Source organism: Coturnix japonica, chromosome 1 (genome assembly GCF_054131305.1).
Source record: "Coturnix japonica strain WE chromosome 1, WE-NBRP24, whole genome shotgun sequence".
NCBI classification, from domain to species: Eukaryota; Metazoa; Chordata; class Aves; order Galliformes; family Phasianidae; genus Coturnix; species Coturnix japonica.
Genome location: NC_140663.1, coordinates 55,071,958 through 55,089,038, shown reverse-complemented (window position 1 = coordinate 55,089,038; position 17,081 = coordinate 55,071,958). Strand labels below are relative to the sequence as shown.

Genomic DNA, 17,081 nt, shown 5'->3' with positions numbered 1-17,081 from the left:
CCACTCTTGTGGAGCTGTCAACAAAGCACAGTCCTCACAAAATGTGGTTAAAAAAATCCTAGGAAAACAAACTTCTAGGTCTTTTTTTTTGCAAAGCCTTACACATATATGATAATCGATTGTGCAGTACCACAAAAGGACTACTCATTGGTGTAAAACTTGAGCTGCTGCATTTATTTCAAGCCTTCTGTACAACTGGTCTATCTCTCCATGCTGTGCTGTATTCTGAGCTGCTTCTTGGGCTTATTCCTGCTGATTTTATTCACATCACTAGCCCTGCTTTTGTCTGATGGGAGCATAGCTGAAAGTACAGTGAGTGAGAGTTGTTCCTGAGTTATTCTGCAAATGATGCCTTCAACTAATGGATCTTGCATCATTTCAAATTAACTTGAAAATCAGATTGCTTTAAATTCATGTAACAGAAAATGAGGCAACACATGAAAGCGCAAAGCTATTAAGGAAACAGTCATCTGAACACAAGGCTGTGTTGAGTGGTTGCATTTCTGAATCTCAAAAGAACAACTGCGGAAAATACTTCAGCTGTCAGCAGTTCCTCGTCCTCCTCCAGATGAGACTGCTGATATAATGAGAGGAGGGGCAATGAAGAAGAAAAAAGGAGATGTTTGCACAGACAAAATTAATCAGCGTTAACATGCGTGCATATAGTTTGTATAATGCTTTCCACCTCCCTGCGGGCTTTGCAGATATATGACCTACAGTGTAGGGAATTGATAGTTGACCTTTGTTTGTTTATTTTTTTTGAGGCAGGAGGATTATGTGGTTTCTTCAGAGTAAGCCTGTGTCAGAGTCCGTGGTTCTCTTACTTTGCTGGGATCACTCACATCCTGCTTTGCAATGTGCGGTGTTTGCTTTTAGCCCAGGCAACTGATAGGAAAGAGAATGAAAGCCCCAGCAGCTAATGGGAGAGGAGGACTGGCATTGTGAATGCTGCTGAAGGGGACATTTTCCAGCCAAGGAAGCTTGAGAACTGATTTCTTGGCTCAATTACTAAGAAATGAGCTCTCTTTTCATCCTCTGGGTTCAAACAACATGAGTGGTGAGGAGGGTTTCTGTGTGCATTCCTGACTGTGGCAGAACCAAAATGATGATGTTTTTTCCCCTCCTCAGGAGCTCAGCAGCTTAATAGTGATGGCTCTTGCAAGGAGCGTGTTCTTTATTTAGAACAGCCTGTAGCAGTTTTCTTCTGTTGCGTCTTGAAAAGCGCTTTTCCTTTGCTTTGCCGTTTCTTCTCTGAAATTCAGTTAACCAGCGAGAGGTGGTAATTCAGCTTTATTTAGACAGAAGTACTGAATCACATGGTGACGACTTGTTGACCTATGTTTTTGTGGTTATATAAGAAGGTGCTTTTCTATCTCTGTTTCAAGTAATAGCCTTTTATTAGTTGTTATGGGTTTTACAGGTGTACACGCTGCCTATATGTGTCACAGCCTGAAGTCCTAATTCAGAGTCCTTCAGTAGTTACCTGGGCAAAAAGTCAAGCCTTTTGTTTTCAGTAAAAGTTGAGTAAGTACCCAAGGATTGATGTAAAATATGTTGCAAATGCAAAGGCACAAGGAACAGGCTTTCTGCTTAATGGCTAATTATACAGCTGGGCCTTCCTTTCTGGAGGCGGATGGATGTTTTGAACAATTCCTCTTCTGTCTGAGCTGTGCCTCAGGGAAGAGGGATGCAAGATAAGTCAACCTGGTTGAATGTGTTTTGTTTTTAATTGGCCTTAGCAAAACAGAAGTATTTGGAGAAAATATCTCTTATATTTAGTTTTCGTTTGAGGATCACAAGTGTTTTTTTTGTTATTTAAATCAGATCTTTTTAAAAGTAGCACTGCTTAAACCTGAAAATTTATACATCCAGTCATTCTGAGCTGTGTGCCATTTACCTGTACTTGAATGGGAGCACTCGTTCCTACCATGTGTTGCCCTTCACATGAAGATACAGGAGAGACAGAGAAATCTTTGAGGTTCTCCATCTAGGAGTCGCCTGCCCCTACTGACTTTGCAGCGGAACTGTAGCTGCTCTTTGCCTCATAGGACCAGACCTATCCTAGGGGAGCAATTTCTGCCTTTTCCGCATCTTTTACTGCTGCTCTGCTAGCTCCTGGCTGGGCTGCTGGGCTGTAACTGGATGTCTGAAGCATTTTTTACAAGTTTATAACAACCAACAAATCAACCAAAGCGTTGCTATGTGGCTTATTTCTGACTTGTAGAGCAACCCAGCTGAAAGCAGTAGGCAACCTAGCAGTACCTACACAGCAGAATTTCTACCTTTGCACAGATGCTTTTGGTTCTTTGTGCTAATGCATTCATTCAAATTAGCGTAATTCTGTACATTGTTAAGTGGTGTAATTGGGAAGGGAAAAAAAAGGAAAAGAACTTGATGTGTAATGGATTAAATTGAAATTTCTATAAATGTGAATACTCCTGAGTAGAAGTCCCCATTGCTTGCAGCTGCTTGAGGATGGGACTTACTGGTCCTTCTCTTTTCTGGGAGCACATCTTGCTCTCCACATTTCTTTCTTCAAGACAGCTATATAATGTGGTAGTGGTGGTGGTATTTTGTGTTTCCATTGCCATCTTATTACTTAAAGTTACTTGAAGTGGAAAGTTCTCCAAGCCCAAGGAGCCAAATTCCCAATTACCTGTTCAGCATTGCCCCAGTAGTACATCAGATCCTGTAAGTAAGTGGTAATATAGTTTCTAGTGGTAATCTAGCTGAAGGAGCTTCAGTTTTCAATTGGAGCCAAGTACTGACACAGCAGAGTCAGCTATGAAAGTCCCACTGACTCCATGCAGTCAGTTTATCTTTCTGTTCCTCCATCTTTATTCCTTTGGGATCTGTAATCCAAGTCACACCTTCTCCGTTTACTTAAAACCTCACAGTTTTAATGCCATGCTATTCCTGCTGTTCCTGCCAGGGCCTGGGAGCTGCCACAGCATGGTCAGAGTGAGCCGTGCTATATGGCCTGTAGAGAAGCAGAGGTCTGGAGGCTCTGCAGGGCAAGCGGGGCACTGGGAGCACTTACTGGTGTCAGTGGGCCTGGCCCCAACCCCAGCCTGCCTCACCATGATGCTGGGGGCTGCACAGTAGCCAGCAGCTGAGGTAAGTGTGGCATGGAGCCCTCTGCCAGCCCACTGGGACCTATGCAGAGGCAGGCACTCTGCTTCTGCTTCAATCTCTGTTGAAAAACAACTCCACCCCGTTCCTTTAGAAGGGTCTGTGGGGATTTACTGCTTGTGGGAAGGCTAAACCCTGTAAGCGTCTACCTTTCAGATGCGTTTCCAAAGCTAAGCCCCTGCTTTTGAAGGCTTGCCTACCCCTATTAAACACTTCAAGGAGAAATCAAAGCAGCCATCCTCTGCTAATGCAGGCAAGAAATGCTGAGATGCTAGTGCCAGATATTTTGGTGAAAGGCAATAAAGATGAGGGAATAAAAGCCGAAATGATTCTGCAAAGCTGAAAAAGATTAGCTCATGGTGCGCTTGGTCTAGACTGCAGTCTTGAATTGTTTTAACTAAATCTAAAACATGCTTTTGGGAAGCACGTTGCATTTTGGCCATGTACAATTGATTCAGGAAAAGGCTGTATTTGTGTTGAGCATGAGCATTAATGGCTGTTCTGGAAAGATTTTTCTTTTTATTGTGCTGTATTAGGTTAAAGGGAAACCTTCAGACATGTTTATCTTGCTCTTGAAGATAAGACAGATGTGTGAGGGCATTGCTTCTGAGAAATAGCACTAAATTAGGTTAACATCGTCTTGTAGAAATAATCTGTTTGGTTGTGCTGATTAAAAGAGGAATTCTTATTTACAGTGGAATATAGTACCCTTATGAAGATATATTGTGAAATTCAATATAAATAGTTTCCTACATGAAGTTTTTGGAGATTTGAGGTGGAACTGAATCAAAAATTATATATCTGTCTATCTGCTACAGAATTCTGGCAGTTGTTACAATACTTTAATTAACACTACAGCATATAGGCTCTTCCTCACTAAGGAATATAACAGTTTAGGGGACTGTCTGTGGAATCCCTGTGAAGTCATATAAGAATTTTCATTTATAAACCGTTCTCTTTCTGAAGTGCATATAGTAATCAAAAGCATGAAAAGATTCTGTATTACCTGGAAATATTTCAGACAGGAATCTGTTGCAAGTTAATTCAGTCTTGGACTCAAGCACTCTAATGAAGTGAATTTGTTTATCACATGACTTACATTGGGAGATCGGGAAGGGATGTGTCCAAATGTTAAATAGCCATTCAAAGGCTATTTCATTCATTTCTACTTCATATTTTCTTTCTAATAAGGAAAATAGGAGCTCCTGGATTTTCTGTAATTACATTACATTGTGCTCTGAATAGAGGATGGCGTTGCTCATGGAGTTAAATCATACTGATGATTTAACCAATCATGTCTAAGTGTCTTTAGTATAGGTCTATAGATATTAACGTAGAGCCAGAAGGAAAGTTTAGCACTGTCTCATAAGGTATGTTTCCAAATTACACAAATAGAGCCAGTGTTTATGGTTCTCCGTGTCTTTGTATCCAGCACTATGTTTAGCCATATGAAGTTAACTTTTCAAAACTACTCAAATATGTTTGGCTTGGTAGAGTGTGGTTATTTTGTGTCAGCAGGTAGGGTTTGGTGACTGGAGAGTTTTGGGGACCCCAGGCTTGGAGCCCTACAGGTGAACTCTCACATCCCCAGCTCTAACACTGACCTAGGACAGAGATGTGTACCTGGGTGATCCAGGTCACAAGGAGAGCCCCTAAAGTTTGATTCTCTGTTTATTCTGGGTGACCCAGATTCAAGCTAATGTGCACACATACTATTTTTGTAGACAAAAACAATGTTGAAAACCTCAACATTTTTCATTTAACACCGTCTTTACTAACTGCCAGCACCACTCACGCTGGACTTCCATGACTGTGGGCACTGTTTTGGGGCAGAATGAGCCACTTTTGCTACACTTGTTTTGTCACTGCTCCCTTTTGCATCTGATTGCATGACTGAGTGGCAGGAGTGGCCTGAATGGTTTGCAGGGTATGCTTATTGCAATCAATGACTCCCCATTAGAGATGTGTGAGTACAACCATTTTGCTTAATGGGGATGCACTGCCTTTCCAGCTTTTTCCCCTGCAGCAACAGCCCTGCCCATGCAGTTCAAATGGCTTTGGCATGTATCCTCAGCTCATGCTATGGAGCTGGAGCGGCTTTGGCTGGGAGCATGAAAAGCGTGTTATGCCTAGGAATGTGTGCATGGGTCTGGACTGGGAAGTTTGTGAGTGATTTTAAACTGAAAGAGTCCAGTGTTTGCTTTCAGCATTTGGGTTGGACAGCAGAGAGCATCGTGCTCCTGGCTACACCTCCCTGCAGCAGCAAAGTATGCGCTTAATTTAAACAGTGTATGCAAGGATTAAACTCGCTTCAGAATGGCTCAAAAGTAAGGGTTAGTTTTTATGGAGGGAAAGGGAGCCGTCTGAACTAAGTGCTGGAAATCAAGAAGGAGGTTTGCAGCCCAGAAAGAGCCTCTGAGGCAAAATGTCAAAGCTGAGTGCACTTTCTGATCTCAGTATAGTTTTGAGATAATCCCTTTCATTGCATTAACAGCCCCCAAATGGGGCAGTATTTCTTCCATGCTTTGACAGGCTGCTTCCAAGCAGTGCTTTTCATAACTGTTCTGTATGTATGCATCTACTTGGACTCTTATCTGGGCTGAGATCAGGAGTAACTGCTTTGAGATCAGTAGATTTACTCCAGGCTTACATGCATGCAGCTGAGATTAAATCAATTCCAAAAATCCCAGCCACCAAACGATGACTTCACAAGATCTGACACCCCCAAAATAACCATTAAGGAATGTGAGGAAGGCATCCTTTGGGCACAGTTTCTCCCACTCAAGTTTATAGCCATACCTGCTGCTGCCCTGCAGCCAGGGTTAGGGACTTAGTGCATCCTTCCTGCAGCACCCACCCTGCAGCTCTTTGCAGTGGAAGGCTGAACCTTGCAACGTCACAGTTCAGAAAATACAGTAAAATATGTGAATAAAACACGCTTCTGCTTTTGGGAGTGCTTTGTAGCATCAGGGCTTCATGTATCTCCCAGAGGAGGTGAGATGGTTTCCATTGTGGGCAGTCTGCTGCAGTGGAACATGCCAATAATCTCAGGCTGCAGTGCTCAGATAGCTGCAGTGCTAACCACATTGTGTCTGCAGTGAGGCAGCATGGCCAGCAACCAAGTGCAGCAAAGCACTCTTGACTTCTTGATGAAAAATGAGGTGCCTGATCCAAACTGGGAGAGAGGAATGGGGGGTAAGCAAATCCACAGCAGCTCCAGCTGGGAATAGAAGCCCTAGTGGCCAAAGAAAAAGTTGAGTTTGTGATCTAATTATGGTTTGCAAATATTAAGTGTCTGCTGTTTTGGCTCTTATGTTAACCAGGCGGTATTTGTAGCGCTCCATGGGATACAGGGCCTGCGTGCCACCTCGTTCCCATCTGTTTGTGCCTCTTATCACTTCACTTCATGCAGGTGGAATGATATTAACAAACCACAGAAACTAGATGAAAATCTGTCATTGCATAGCTCCCTGCATGCAGTCTGCCAGAAACGTGTAAAACGGCGTGCAGCATTTGCCTACCAAGCACAGCTCTGCTCTCACTGTAATTCAGGACCCCAGTAAGCAGCCACTTTGGTATTGTAGGAGTCTGAAACATGAGGCTTGTGGGTCTGTGTGCCAAGCAAGAATCTCTTGTGTGAGCCCTCATATAGTGCCAGTGACATTCTGAAGCTGCACATTCCCCTGTTATAAGTGTTCTCATTGTGAGCGCAAGCAAAAACTGTGGCCGTGTTACCTGTTCTTTAGGTTGTGCATCACATCTGACCCAGGGCTAAGCTGATACAGACTTCTCACAGTGGGGAAGGCTGCTGTGTAGCAAGCTGTTGCCTATCCTACAGAAGAAGAAGAAAAAAACCAGATGAGCAGTTTTACAATAATCTAGTGGCAAAAGGACCTAAAAAATAATATTGGGTTTGGGGATTTGGCTTGTTTACCATTATTTTGCTTTGGCTACAAAGTATGTTTGAAAAATGCTTGAATGACACGGGATGGCAATGCCAGGACAAAAGCTTTGTAAGAGAACTGTCTCTCTCTCTCTCAATAGGAAATGCTACAGCTAATACGAAAATAAATCATACAGCCATAGATATGTGTAAAGGTAACTATGAAGATGCTTAGAAATTAGTACTTAAATGTATTCATTTTTTTCAAGTGGGAAGTAGGTCTTTGATGAAAGGTACTTTGGAGGCTTCTTTAAATGCGTGTGAGTAAAGTCTGATTTCCCAGGGAGCTAATATTTTTTTGTATGGAATTGAGTCCCCTGGCACTCAAGAAGAAAAACTGGTGTATTTGTGCTTTGTGTGCTTGTAAGTGATTGCAGTGTCATGGCAGCATTAACCATAGAATCATAGAATGGGCTGGGTTGGAAGGGACCTTAAATATCATTGAATTCCAACCCTTTGCCATGGGCAGGGTTGTCACTCTCCTGATAAGGCTGCCCAGGGCCCCAGACCATGCAGGAAGTGTCTTAGAGTCACTCAGCAAGTTACTTGAAACAGATGAGTGCAGTATCACCAGTGCATGGTCTTCTCACCACCTTCTCTGGGCTGCTGCCCATTGCTAAAACCCACAGAATGAGTGGTCCTGGGCTGCTCAGATCCAGCAGCCATTAAGGCATATTGCTGTGCAGCAGGTCTGTCCTAGAAAGCTTGGTGCTTTACTGTTGCCAGACATTATGGTCTTTATATGAAAGCTAATTTCAATACCAGGATTTTTTAGTCTGGTGTGAAAGAAGTGGGTTGTAGAGTAAGAGCAATTCTGCATTTGTGGGAAAATGAAGCAGCATTTATTATATTATTGTTTTTTGTTTAGAGTAGATCAGTGGATGTGGAGAAGGGTCTGGTTTTGCCATGATTTCACCATCATGATTTGATCTCAAATTAGAAAGGTAAAGAGAGGCGCAAGAAATGTAAAGAATCATGTATGAATCTTAGAATGCTTTGGGTTGGAAGGGGCCTAAAAGTCTACCCAGCCCCAACCCCCTGCCACAGGCAGGGCTGCCACCCAGCAGCTCAGGCTGCCCAGGGCCCCATCCAACCTGGCTTTGGGTGTCTCCAGTAATAGGGCACCCACAGCTTCTCTGGACAGCTGCGCCAGGGCCTCACCGCCCTCTCAGTGTAAAATTTCCCCCTGACATCTAATATAAATCTCTCCCTTTTTTAGATTAAAATTGTTCCCTTTTGTCCTATCACCACCTACCCATGAAAAAAGTTAATTCCTCTCATTTTAATAAGCTCTCTCTAAGTATTGAAAGGCCACAGTGATATCTCCCCTGGCACTTCTCCAGACTGAACAAACTCAGCTCTCTGAGGCTGTCTTTATAGGAGACGTGCTTCAGCCCTTTGATCATCTTCATGGCCCTCCTCTGAACCACTCCAACAGCTCCATGTCCTCCTAGTGCTGGGGGCCCCAGTGCTGGACACAGTGCTACAGGTGGAGCCTCAGGAGGGCAGAGCAGAAGAGGACGATCCCCTCCTTCACCCTGCTGGCCACCCCTCTTCTGATGTTGCCCAGGATAATGTCAGATAATAGATTTAGGGATGTTGCAGATGGTTGTTTGGCAAACAGTTTTTGGCACAGAAACCACAAATGCACCTGCTTTCCGGGCAGCAAAGGACATGTGAGTGCTTTATAGTCCTTGGTCTGCAAAACCTTTTAGCCAGGACATTTCCATCTACCCTCAGCCAGAGGTTGGGACTGAAAAATACATGTAATAGGAAAAACTGCAGACATGCGGCTCTGCTGGCACTTGCACTGAAGGGTCCCTGGCAAAGCAATGTAGTCGATACTCTCCACCCTTCCCCTGTTGATTTGAGACAGGGAATTGTCTGAAGTTTTAAGACAAACTTATCAGATTCACACTTTCTGGTCATCTTCCTTCTTTTCCTTTCTGTTGAATACCTGTGCGTTGTGTAGTACCGATACATTAACTTTAAATAGACTGTAATTGTGGCACAACTACAGCACAGTCCTAATTTCATCAGAGCAGCTTTGCAGCTTTGGGTTCCTATGATTTGACTCCATGATTGCCTTCTGGCAGCCACTTGGAAGACCATTTCCCTCCATACTGAACCCTTGCTGAATGTGGAAGAAGAGACAGGAACGGGCTGCCTAGGGGGGTGATGGAGTCCCTGTCCATAGAGGTGTTCAAGAACTGTGTGGATGTGGCACTGAGAGATGTAGTCAGTAGGCATGGTGGTGTTGGGTTAGGGTTGGACTAGATGACCTTAGTGGCCTTTTACTGCCTTAATGATTCTGTGATTCTATGATTGCCTTTGGGTTATTGACTGTTGGTCTCTAAGTGAGCCCTGTGCAGCTCAGAGGCAAATCACAGCCTGAGATGGACCTTTACCCTCACCCCTCTGCAGCCTCAGTGTGCAGCTGTCACAGGTGCTAGAAAATCTCCCCTGGAAGGGAAGCAGCATCCTTGCTGTGTCTGTGCAGCCACAGTGCAGAGCTGGACATGCTGCTGGGGCCAACATCCCTAGCAGCTGGGGCAGGGTTTGATAGAAATACCAAGACATTGACGTTTGCATATTTTGTTTTCTGGATGCATTCACCATTCTGTTTGGAAAGGCCCATTCTCAAAAACATGAAGGTGTAGGGAATGTCTTTTGAAAGCAGCTTTGTGCTAAAGCAATTAAGTAATGTTTATGTCAGGTAATTAATTTCAAGGGAAGGATTAAATTGCTAAAAGGCTAAAAAACAGAATGAAAACAATCTGCAGGTTTTCGAGGCATTTCTCATCGGGAAGGGAGGGCTTATTACTGAGATTAGCTTTTCAGAGTGGTAAAGGAGGGTTCAGCAGCTATAAAGGCTGGGTTGTTTGGCACCGGCATCTCAGTTTGTGGCTCTAAGTGTCTGCTTGCAATTAATGTAGGTGCAATAAACATATGTGTGCAAAAGAATTTGTGGAAAAAAAAGCAGTGCGAGTGCTGTAAAAAATGTGTTTCAGCCACACGAAAATGTAGTTAAGTGAAAATAAATATTGACAAATATGAAAACTCTGACCTAATGCCAACGTTCAGAGTGATCTCTGGAACTGGTGTTTATTCTGGATTTGTCTCCTATGTCTGTGCCTCTCTCAGTGCCCTATATGACACTATTGCCCTGCAAGAGGCAGCACCTGGTGCAGATCAGTTCACAGCAGAGGTGGCAGGCTCTGATCAGCATGTAAAAGCTTCCTTAGTAAGAACAGATTGTCCATCTCTGTATAGCATCTTAGCATTATCTCCAGCCTTTCATTGGGCCAAGAAATTGCAGGGAAACGTGTTCACAGCTCCTCAAAGATGAGACATTTTTCTGTTTTCCAGATAGACTTACACTGTATTGCATACTTGCTTGCAACGTTACCTCTGACCAGGGAGTTATGTTTTTACTTTTTATTCCCTTGTAGCAATCTCACTGGCACTCCTCTCTAGGTAGAGCCCACATAGCAGTACAGACACAGTGCATCAGTGATCCCCAAGTGCTATTTCAGATCCCTCTTCTGCCTCTTTTCTTTGGAGAGAGCTGCCAGGGCCAAGACAGACTTTAAGTCTGGAGCTGAATTTTTATCTAGTGAGAGCTGTAGCCCAATATGTAGTAGTTTGGGTTAAATAGTTACAGATAAGCTAATGAAGCACCTCAGGCAATAGCAATTGTTACTCCTTCCTGAAAATGCTGAGCAAAATTAGCAGTATGCTAAGTACAGCAGCTCAAAGCCCTGCATTTCCAGCTTAGAGGGAGTCACTGGAAGGATGGGCAACATCTGCATGAAATAATAATTACTTAGTCTAAAGCTACACAGGAGCAAGACCTCAGTTCAAAACATGATTCTTTCCAGAACCTTTTGGGGTGGCCTCTGACCCCCCTCCAGCTGTGTCTTACTCCTCTTCAGGTTCCATGCTGTGCAGACTGGCACTAATAGCAGCCACCACTGGAGCTGTTTGCTCGAGCCTTCATTGTGCCGTAATTCTTTTCCCTTTGGTAGTACTCAGTATTACTGTTATTACATGATGCTTTGCTAGCTTGCTGTTGGGAAAGGCAGCTGCCTTCCACAGAGTGGTGCAGGCTACCATTACACTGTGTGGGATTATGCACGCTACTATACTTCTGGCATCTGGGTCTGTCATTTAGATTAATTTGGAAATTATGTAGTGACTTGAAGAAAAATGCTGCTGAATTCATGTTTGTTATCTTGGACAATATAATTAGTTAAAAAAAAAACCACAACAACCCAAACAGTGATTGTGTAATAAATGTGATACTGAACGGTGTTGCTTGTAAGCTGGAGTACTGAAATGTAACTGTACCTTTTCCATTTTTCACTTTTCTTCCAGCATGGGGTACTGCATCCTTTTTGTCCATGGTCTGAAAAAGCTGACTACGTGGTTAAATAAGTGGAGAATTATTGTTCTGAGTCTCTTCGTTTTACTGCTGCTGCTGTTCTCTTGGAAGACCGTGAAACAGAATGAAATCTGGCTCTCCAGAGAGTCCCTGTTCAGGTATGGGCAAACATGGGAGAATACTGGTGTTTTCATATTGTTTAAAGTAAGTTGTGCATGTTTGCTACCTGGAATAAATGGTTTGCTATGTCACAAGGACTAATCCAGCTATTATTGCAGTGATGCGATTATTATACATTTTGATTATTATACATAAAAAAAGTAACCACCACCACCTACTTTCTGTTTTCTGACAGCTGTGCAAAAACTGGTGTCAGCACTTTATGTGCGTACGCACAAACTTTTGTTCTGGCAATAGCATTTTTAAGGCTCTGCTTTTAAATAACTTCAGTACTGTAGATTTACCAATAACGTAATGCTTTCCTTTTTAAGGACATAGCAGAATTTTGTTGCAGCCCTCGAAAACACCATAGTAACGCTATTGAATATATTGAATTTTCTTTAGCAGTATTCTTAATGACAAAAATGAAATGCAACAAAGTGCCAAGCTTAATGTACCATATTTCATTTTATTTGATTACTCTTTGCCAAACAGCTCTCTTTATAACCTCATTTATGTATTTTTCTGCATTGAAACAGACTGTTTCATTTTGTGTTTTGCTAGGAAATGTACTGCATTTGCTTCCAGCTGCTTTCAGCAGTTGTCTAATTGTGAGGTAATTGTAGAAACACAGGTGATTTGCACACTGGTTGCTTAGCTTTATTTTCTAACTTATTGGCCAGAGCAAAGTTTAATTTACTCGGCACTGAAGGGTATGAAATCACTTTTTATGTATACCTTTCAGACTCCAGGAGACACTCTTTGGAGTCTTTGGAGCTCCGTTAGTGGAATTTTGTTTTAAATCTGGAGTAGCGCTTTTCTTTACTCCAACACAATTCATTGCCTGTCTCTCTGAACCTCTGTTTGCTGTTCAGACAGCAGCAGCCATGGTGACTAGTCTGGGCTCTCACAGCTTCGTGTTAAATGTGGTTCCAGTCCAAGCCATACTGGTTGGTGTTGGCCACTGGCAGGAAAGCCAGACAGCTTCCCAAATTGGGTGACTCTCTTGTTGAAAGGGGGTTGGGAAGGTGGCAATTCCACATGTTGTGCTTTAGGCATCACCTGTGTCATGTTGCATAATACTTGGTCACCAGTGTTTAAGAGCGATGAAGTCGAACTGGGGTGGATGAGACGAAGATATTGCTCAGCTTGTGATGATTCGGTGTGCCAGGGGTTTCTGTCACAAAAGGGACATGGCCCGTAGTTGCTTTGGCTTAGTTGGATGCAAATAGAATAATAGAATCATTAAGGTTGGAAAAGACTACTAAGACCACGCAGTCCAGCCATCAGTCCATCACAACCGTGCCCACTAACCATGTCCCTCAGTGTCACATCTATGCTTGAAATAGACTTGTATCTGTTCTGCCTACGTTCAAAGCAAGGGGGTCTTCCACAAACCAGATCAAAGTCAGAAGCCATGGAACTGCTTTAGTGCAGCACTGAGCCAGAGCTTGGACACAGTGCCCTGAGGTAGGGATTTGGTGTTGCCCACGGCATTATGCTGGACTAGGTAGTGTGTTTGGTGTTGTGGGTTAGGCTGGCCAGCTTTGGTCTTTTGGGGACAAGTCTAGGAAAGATATCTGCCCTAGGCTTATGAGGAGAAGGCAAGAGTGTAGGTGTGCTTGTGCTGGATTACCTGGTATCACCTCTGAAAGCAGTTGTCAGCAGATGCCTATACAAGCAATTTAAGAATGACACAAGCAGCAGTGACGTTTCTCTCAATCTTTCCCTAGCTTGCACTGATCTCCAGTTTAAAGTCTTCCTGACTCAGGACTCATTTGCTTTTTTTTTTGGTTTTGTTTTTTTTTCTGCATTTAACAGCTGCTGATGGAGTTTTCTTCCATTAATTTCTCTGGCTGCTTTTTCAAATCTATTTATAGTTCTGGCTTCCACAGCATCCTGTGCACTGGACTCCATCGTTAAATTACACAGTGTGCGCAAAACAGCTTCCCTTTTGTATGTCATGAATGTTCTGCCTGATCATCTTTCTTGGTTTTCTCTAGTCCTGGTGATTTGAATGAGTAGGGAGTAATCCATCAGCTGATCACTTTTCATGTGCCTTTTGTGCCTATACAGCCCAGTCTCTCCCCTAGACCCTCACCCAGAGCTGCCTCTTTTTTGTGCTGGAGTCTTCTAGTTCTGCTACTATGAGTGGAAATGTCTGATGTGTAGACACCAATCTAAAACTTGTACCTGTAACAGAATTCCATTTCATTTGCCACTTTCTTGCTCAGTCTTCAATACTGCGAAATCCTTCTGCAACACGTTTTAGTGAGCTTTAATTCCTGCTGTGTGATTTATGTTGTCATTTGTAAATGTGTTGTCTCCCTGTTTGATTCCATATTCAGATCTTTTGTGAACACGTGAAGCAGCCTAAGTACCAGCACATGGCTCCTGGGAACCCTGCTTGTAGTCTTCTCCATTTAGGAAAACTTTTCACCAACCTGTTCTCTTGCTGTGTTTCAAGCAGACAGTGATTCACAAGAAAACCTTCCATCTTATTCCACAATGCCTTTAAGAAATGGGAAAACTTCAGTGAGGGATTTTATCAAAAGCCTTTTTGAGCATCCAGGTGCACAACATTGACACGATTGAAACTGACTGGGCTTTCATAAAAGCTTTCAGTGGCTTTAGTACCACACACCTGTTGAGTCTATCAAAGAACAACAGATCTGTTCACCCGACTTCTTTCTGCAAAATTCAAGGTTAAATTCCTCCCTGTTGGACTGTAGATATCCAGAAGTTTGCTAGATCTAGTTTTATGGCTGTTTCTCCCATATTATTTGAACAGGAAATCAGACTTGCTGCTCTGTCACTCCCCATATCCTTTGGGTGGAGGCAGCTGACATCATGTTCGTCATCTCCCATTTCTCCTATATTAAGGCTTATTTAAATGATCGGTTACATACTGCAGCTAATAGAAGCTTCACATTTTTTTTTCCTTTGCAAGCATGCTACCAGGCTCTCTGGATTTTTAAGTTTTCTTGGTGTCGGTTTGTTTCAATGCTTCTCCTAGTGCCACTTTAGTTTGAGACAATGCTTTGGACTTGGCCCTCTAAGGAAAGGTTCTAGTGTGGGGAAGTCCTTCAGTTCCCTTTAGTGAGCTCTCCTGCTGTGCCTTTTCATCTTTAAGCATTACTTTTAGAACTTCCATCATATATTTTCCTTAGTGGATCTTTGGCTGATTTTCTATACCTGATGTATTGCATTATTAGCTTTGATGTCTTTAGCAAGTTTTTCCTTTGGCCTGCCTAATTATGGTTTATGTTTAACCGAATTAAGTTCATACACTTATCTTTTTTACCTCTTCAGCTGCAAAGTTTACTTTTTAAATGGGTGTTTTTAATTTCTCATGGCCTTCTTTATTATGCTATTTAACCATGTTGGCATTCTGTTGTCCTTTAAGATCTTTTTTCTTAGGTGTTAAACATCTGTTGGGATTCTGTAATATGGTAGGATGGGAAAGAAATACAACAGTAGAAGAGTGGAACAAGAAGATAATTTCATTATCTAAGGAGCGTGGAGGCTGTATATGGGATGATGTTGAGAGGAGTGAAGGAGGAAGAAGTGGATGGAGGCATGTTAGGCAGCAATAAATTAGAAAGGACAGAGCAGGAGGAGGAGATAAGGATCAGTTTGAGAGAAAATAATAAGGAAACAGGGCAAATCTATATATGAGGAAAGGAGACATAAATCAACCTACTTGGTAGTCTGTCTATGTGTAGATTTTTTTAAAGAAGTATGTGCTGAGAGGATCTTTATTCCCATTCTTAGTTCTCAATTCTTCCTCCACTTAATTACCGATTTTTCCCTCCTTTCATTCTTCCCCTTCACCTCTCCGTTCAGTTCCTCCATTTGATTAGATGTGTTTCTTCAGTGTTAGTCTGTCTCAATTCCCTTGGTTCTGTTATACATACTTTGTCTGCACTTTTTTTCCCCCCAGGAGATGTGGATGTATTCTCAGCATGTTGTCAGTGTTGTACTTTGCACCCCATCTTTTTAAATTCTCAAGGTTTGCCCTGATTTGACACAGTGCTGCCAGTGTCATCACCCTCCCTGCTAATGGCCGCCACAACTCTTGGGCTCCAGTACAGGGTGCAAATTTGGAGGAACCTGAAATCCCTCTGAGTCCTGACCCCCTCAGTGTGAAAGAAAATGATACCACCTGAGAAGAGGATGCATCTACACATTTGTGCATAAGTGTGTGTGCAAGGACTAAAAGTGAGGAGAAGATGACCCACAAGCATAAAAAGTGACTAGATGTATAGATACAGCTATTGAAGCACACGTTTCTAGAAGCATCAGGTTTGCTTGAATGTATTAGCTAGTGGACAAGGAAGGCTTGTTTGTTAAATATTTAGGGAACAGCCCTATAGAATGAATGCACAGGCAAGGAGCTCAGGCTCCAGCCAGGCAAAGAGAGTGAGATGAGGGCTGTGGGCTAACCCCTGCATCCGCTGTGCCGACCTTCTCAAGGTTTGTGAAGCTGCCATGTTTCCTATTGGTCCTGGAAAGCATTGCGTGCGCAGCTCACATTTATGACAGTGTCTGGAAGTACAGCTGTAGCCAGTAAAGGAACTATTCAGGTCTACTGACCTCAGTAATGTGCAAAAAAACCCCAACCTAGTCAAAAACAGAAAAAAGAAACAGGAGAAAAATAACCAACCTACTCCAAAGGAGACCTTTATTGCTGTGTGCTTTTGTTAATTCTCAAAGTCAACTCAGCTAAGAAGAGCAATTTCCCTTGCATTTTGTGCATCTTCTATAGAACGGCTCAGAGTCCTGTGCTGATATCTATGAAAATCAATGCAATGATATGAGCCCGGGGAACATTTTGCCACAGGGAACCTTTTTTGGTGATAATGATTCCCATAGCAGAAGATATCAGTTCAGTGTCCCAAGGTTCCTGCTGAGACAGAAGCGGTTTCATTTTGTTGCAAACTGAATGCTTTTCATATGAAAATCACAGAAAATCACTGTAGTTTCTGCCCCGAACTTTGCAGAGTGGGACAAGCACTGAGGAAAACAATATCATGGGAGACTTTTGCTAGTTAAATGGGATTTGGGTTTGAGGTTGGAAGTGCCAATGGCATTTTGTTTCTCTGCGTTATGACTAACAGGCTGCCTCCTTTCCATGGGGAGGAAGTGCTACGTAAGATGGCTTTCCTATTGCTTATTTTCCATTTATGTTATTTAGCGCTGTCGTGGAAATCAGAAAGGAAGGAAATGCTCCTGATGAGTGACTTTGCCTCTCAGTTGACTTGTTTCTGGCTGTCTGGAGAGTGGGCCCGTAGGTTTTCAGAAGGGCACATGTGCTGGGACGGGGAGGAGGGAGACGGGAGAGTTTGGAAGAGAAGCTGGAAAAAGAGATTGAAACTGTGAGTGACTGCGGGCTTGAGGGAAGCAGAAATGGAAAGTCATTGTGTTCTGCTTCGTTATTTATACTCCACCCCTTCCCACTTG

General features: G+C 42.9%; 1 protein-coding gene across 1 annotated transcript in view; it reads left to right on the top strand.

The window, feature by feature from the left end:
• TMTC1 (transmembrane O-mannosyltransferase targeting cadherins 1) overlaps positions 1–17,081 on the top strand; it is a 138,931-nt gene that overhangs the window by 79,477 nt on the left and 42,373 nt on the right. Inside the window, exon 10 of the mRNA XM_015865935.2 lies at positions 11,453–11,617. Coding sequence (XP_015721421.2) covers positions 11,453–11,617 — 165 coding nt within the window. The remainder of the gene's footprint in view (positions 1–11,452; positions 11,618–17,081) is intronic.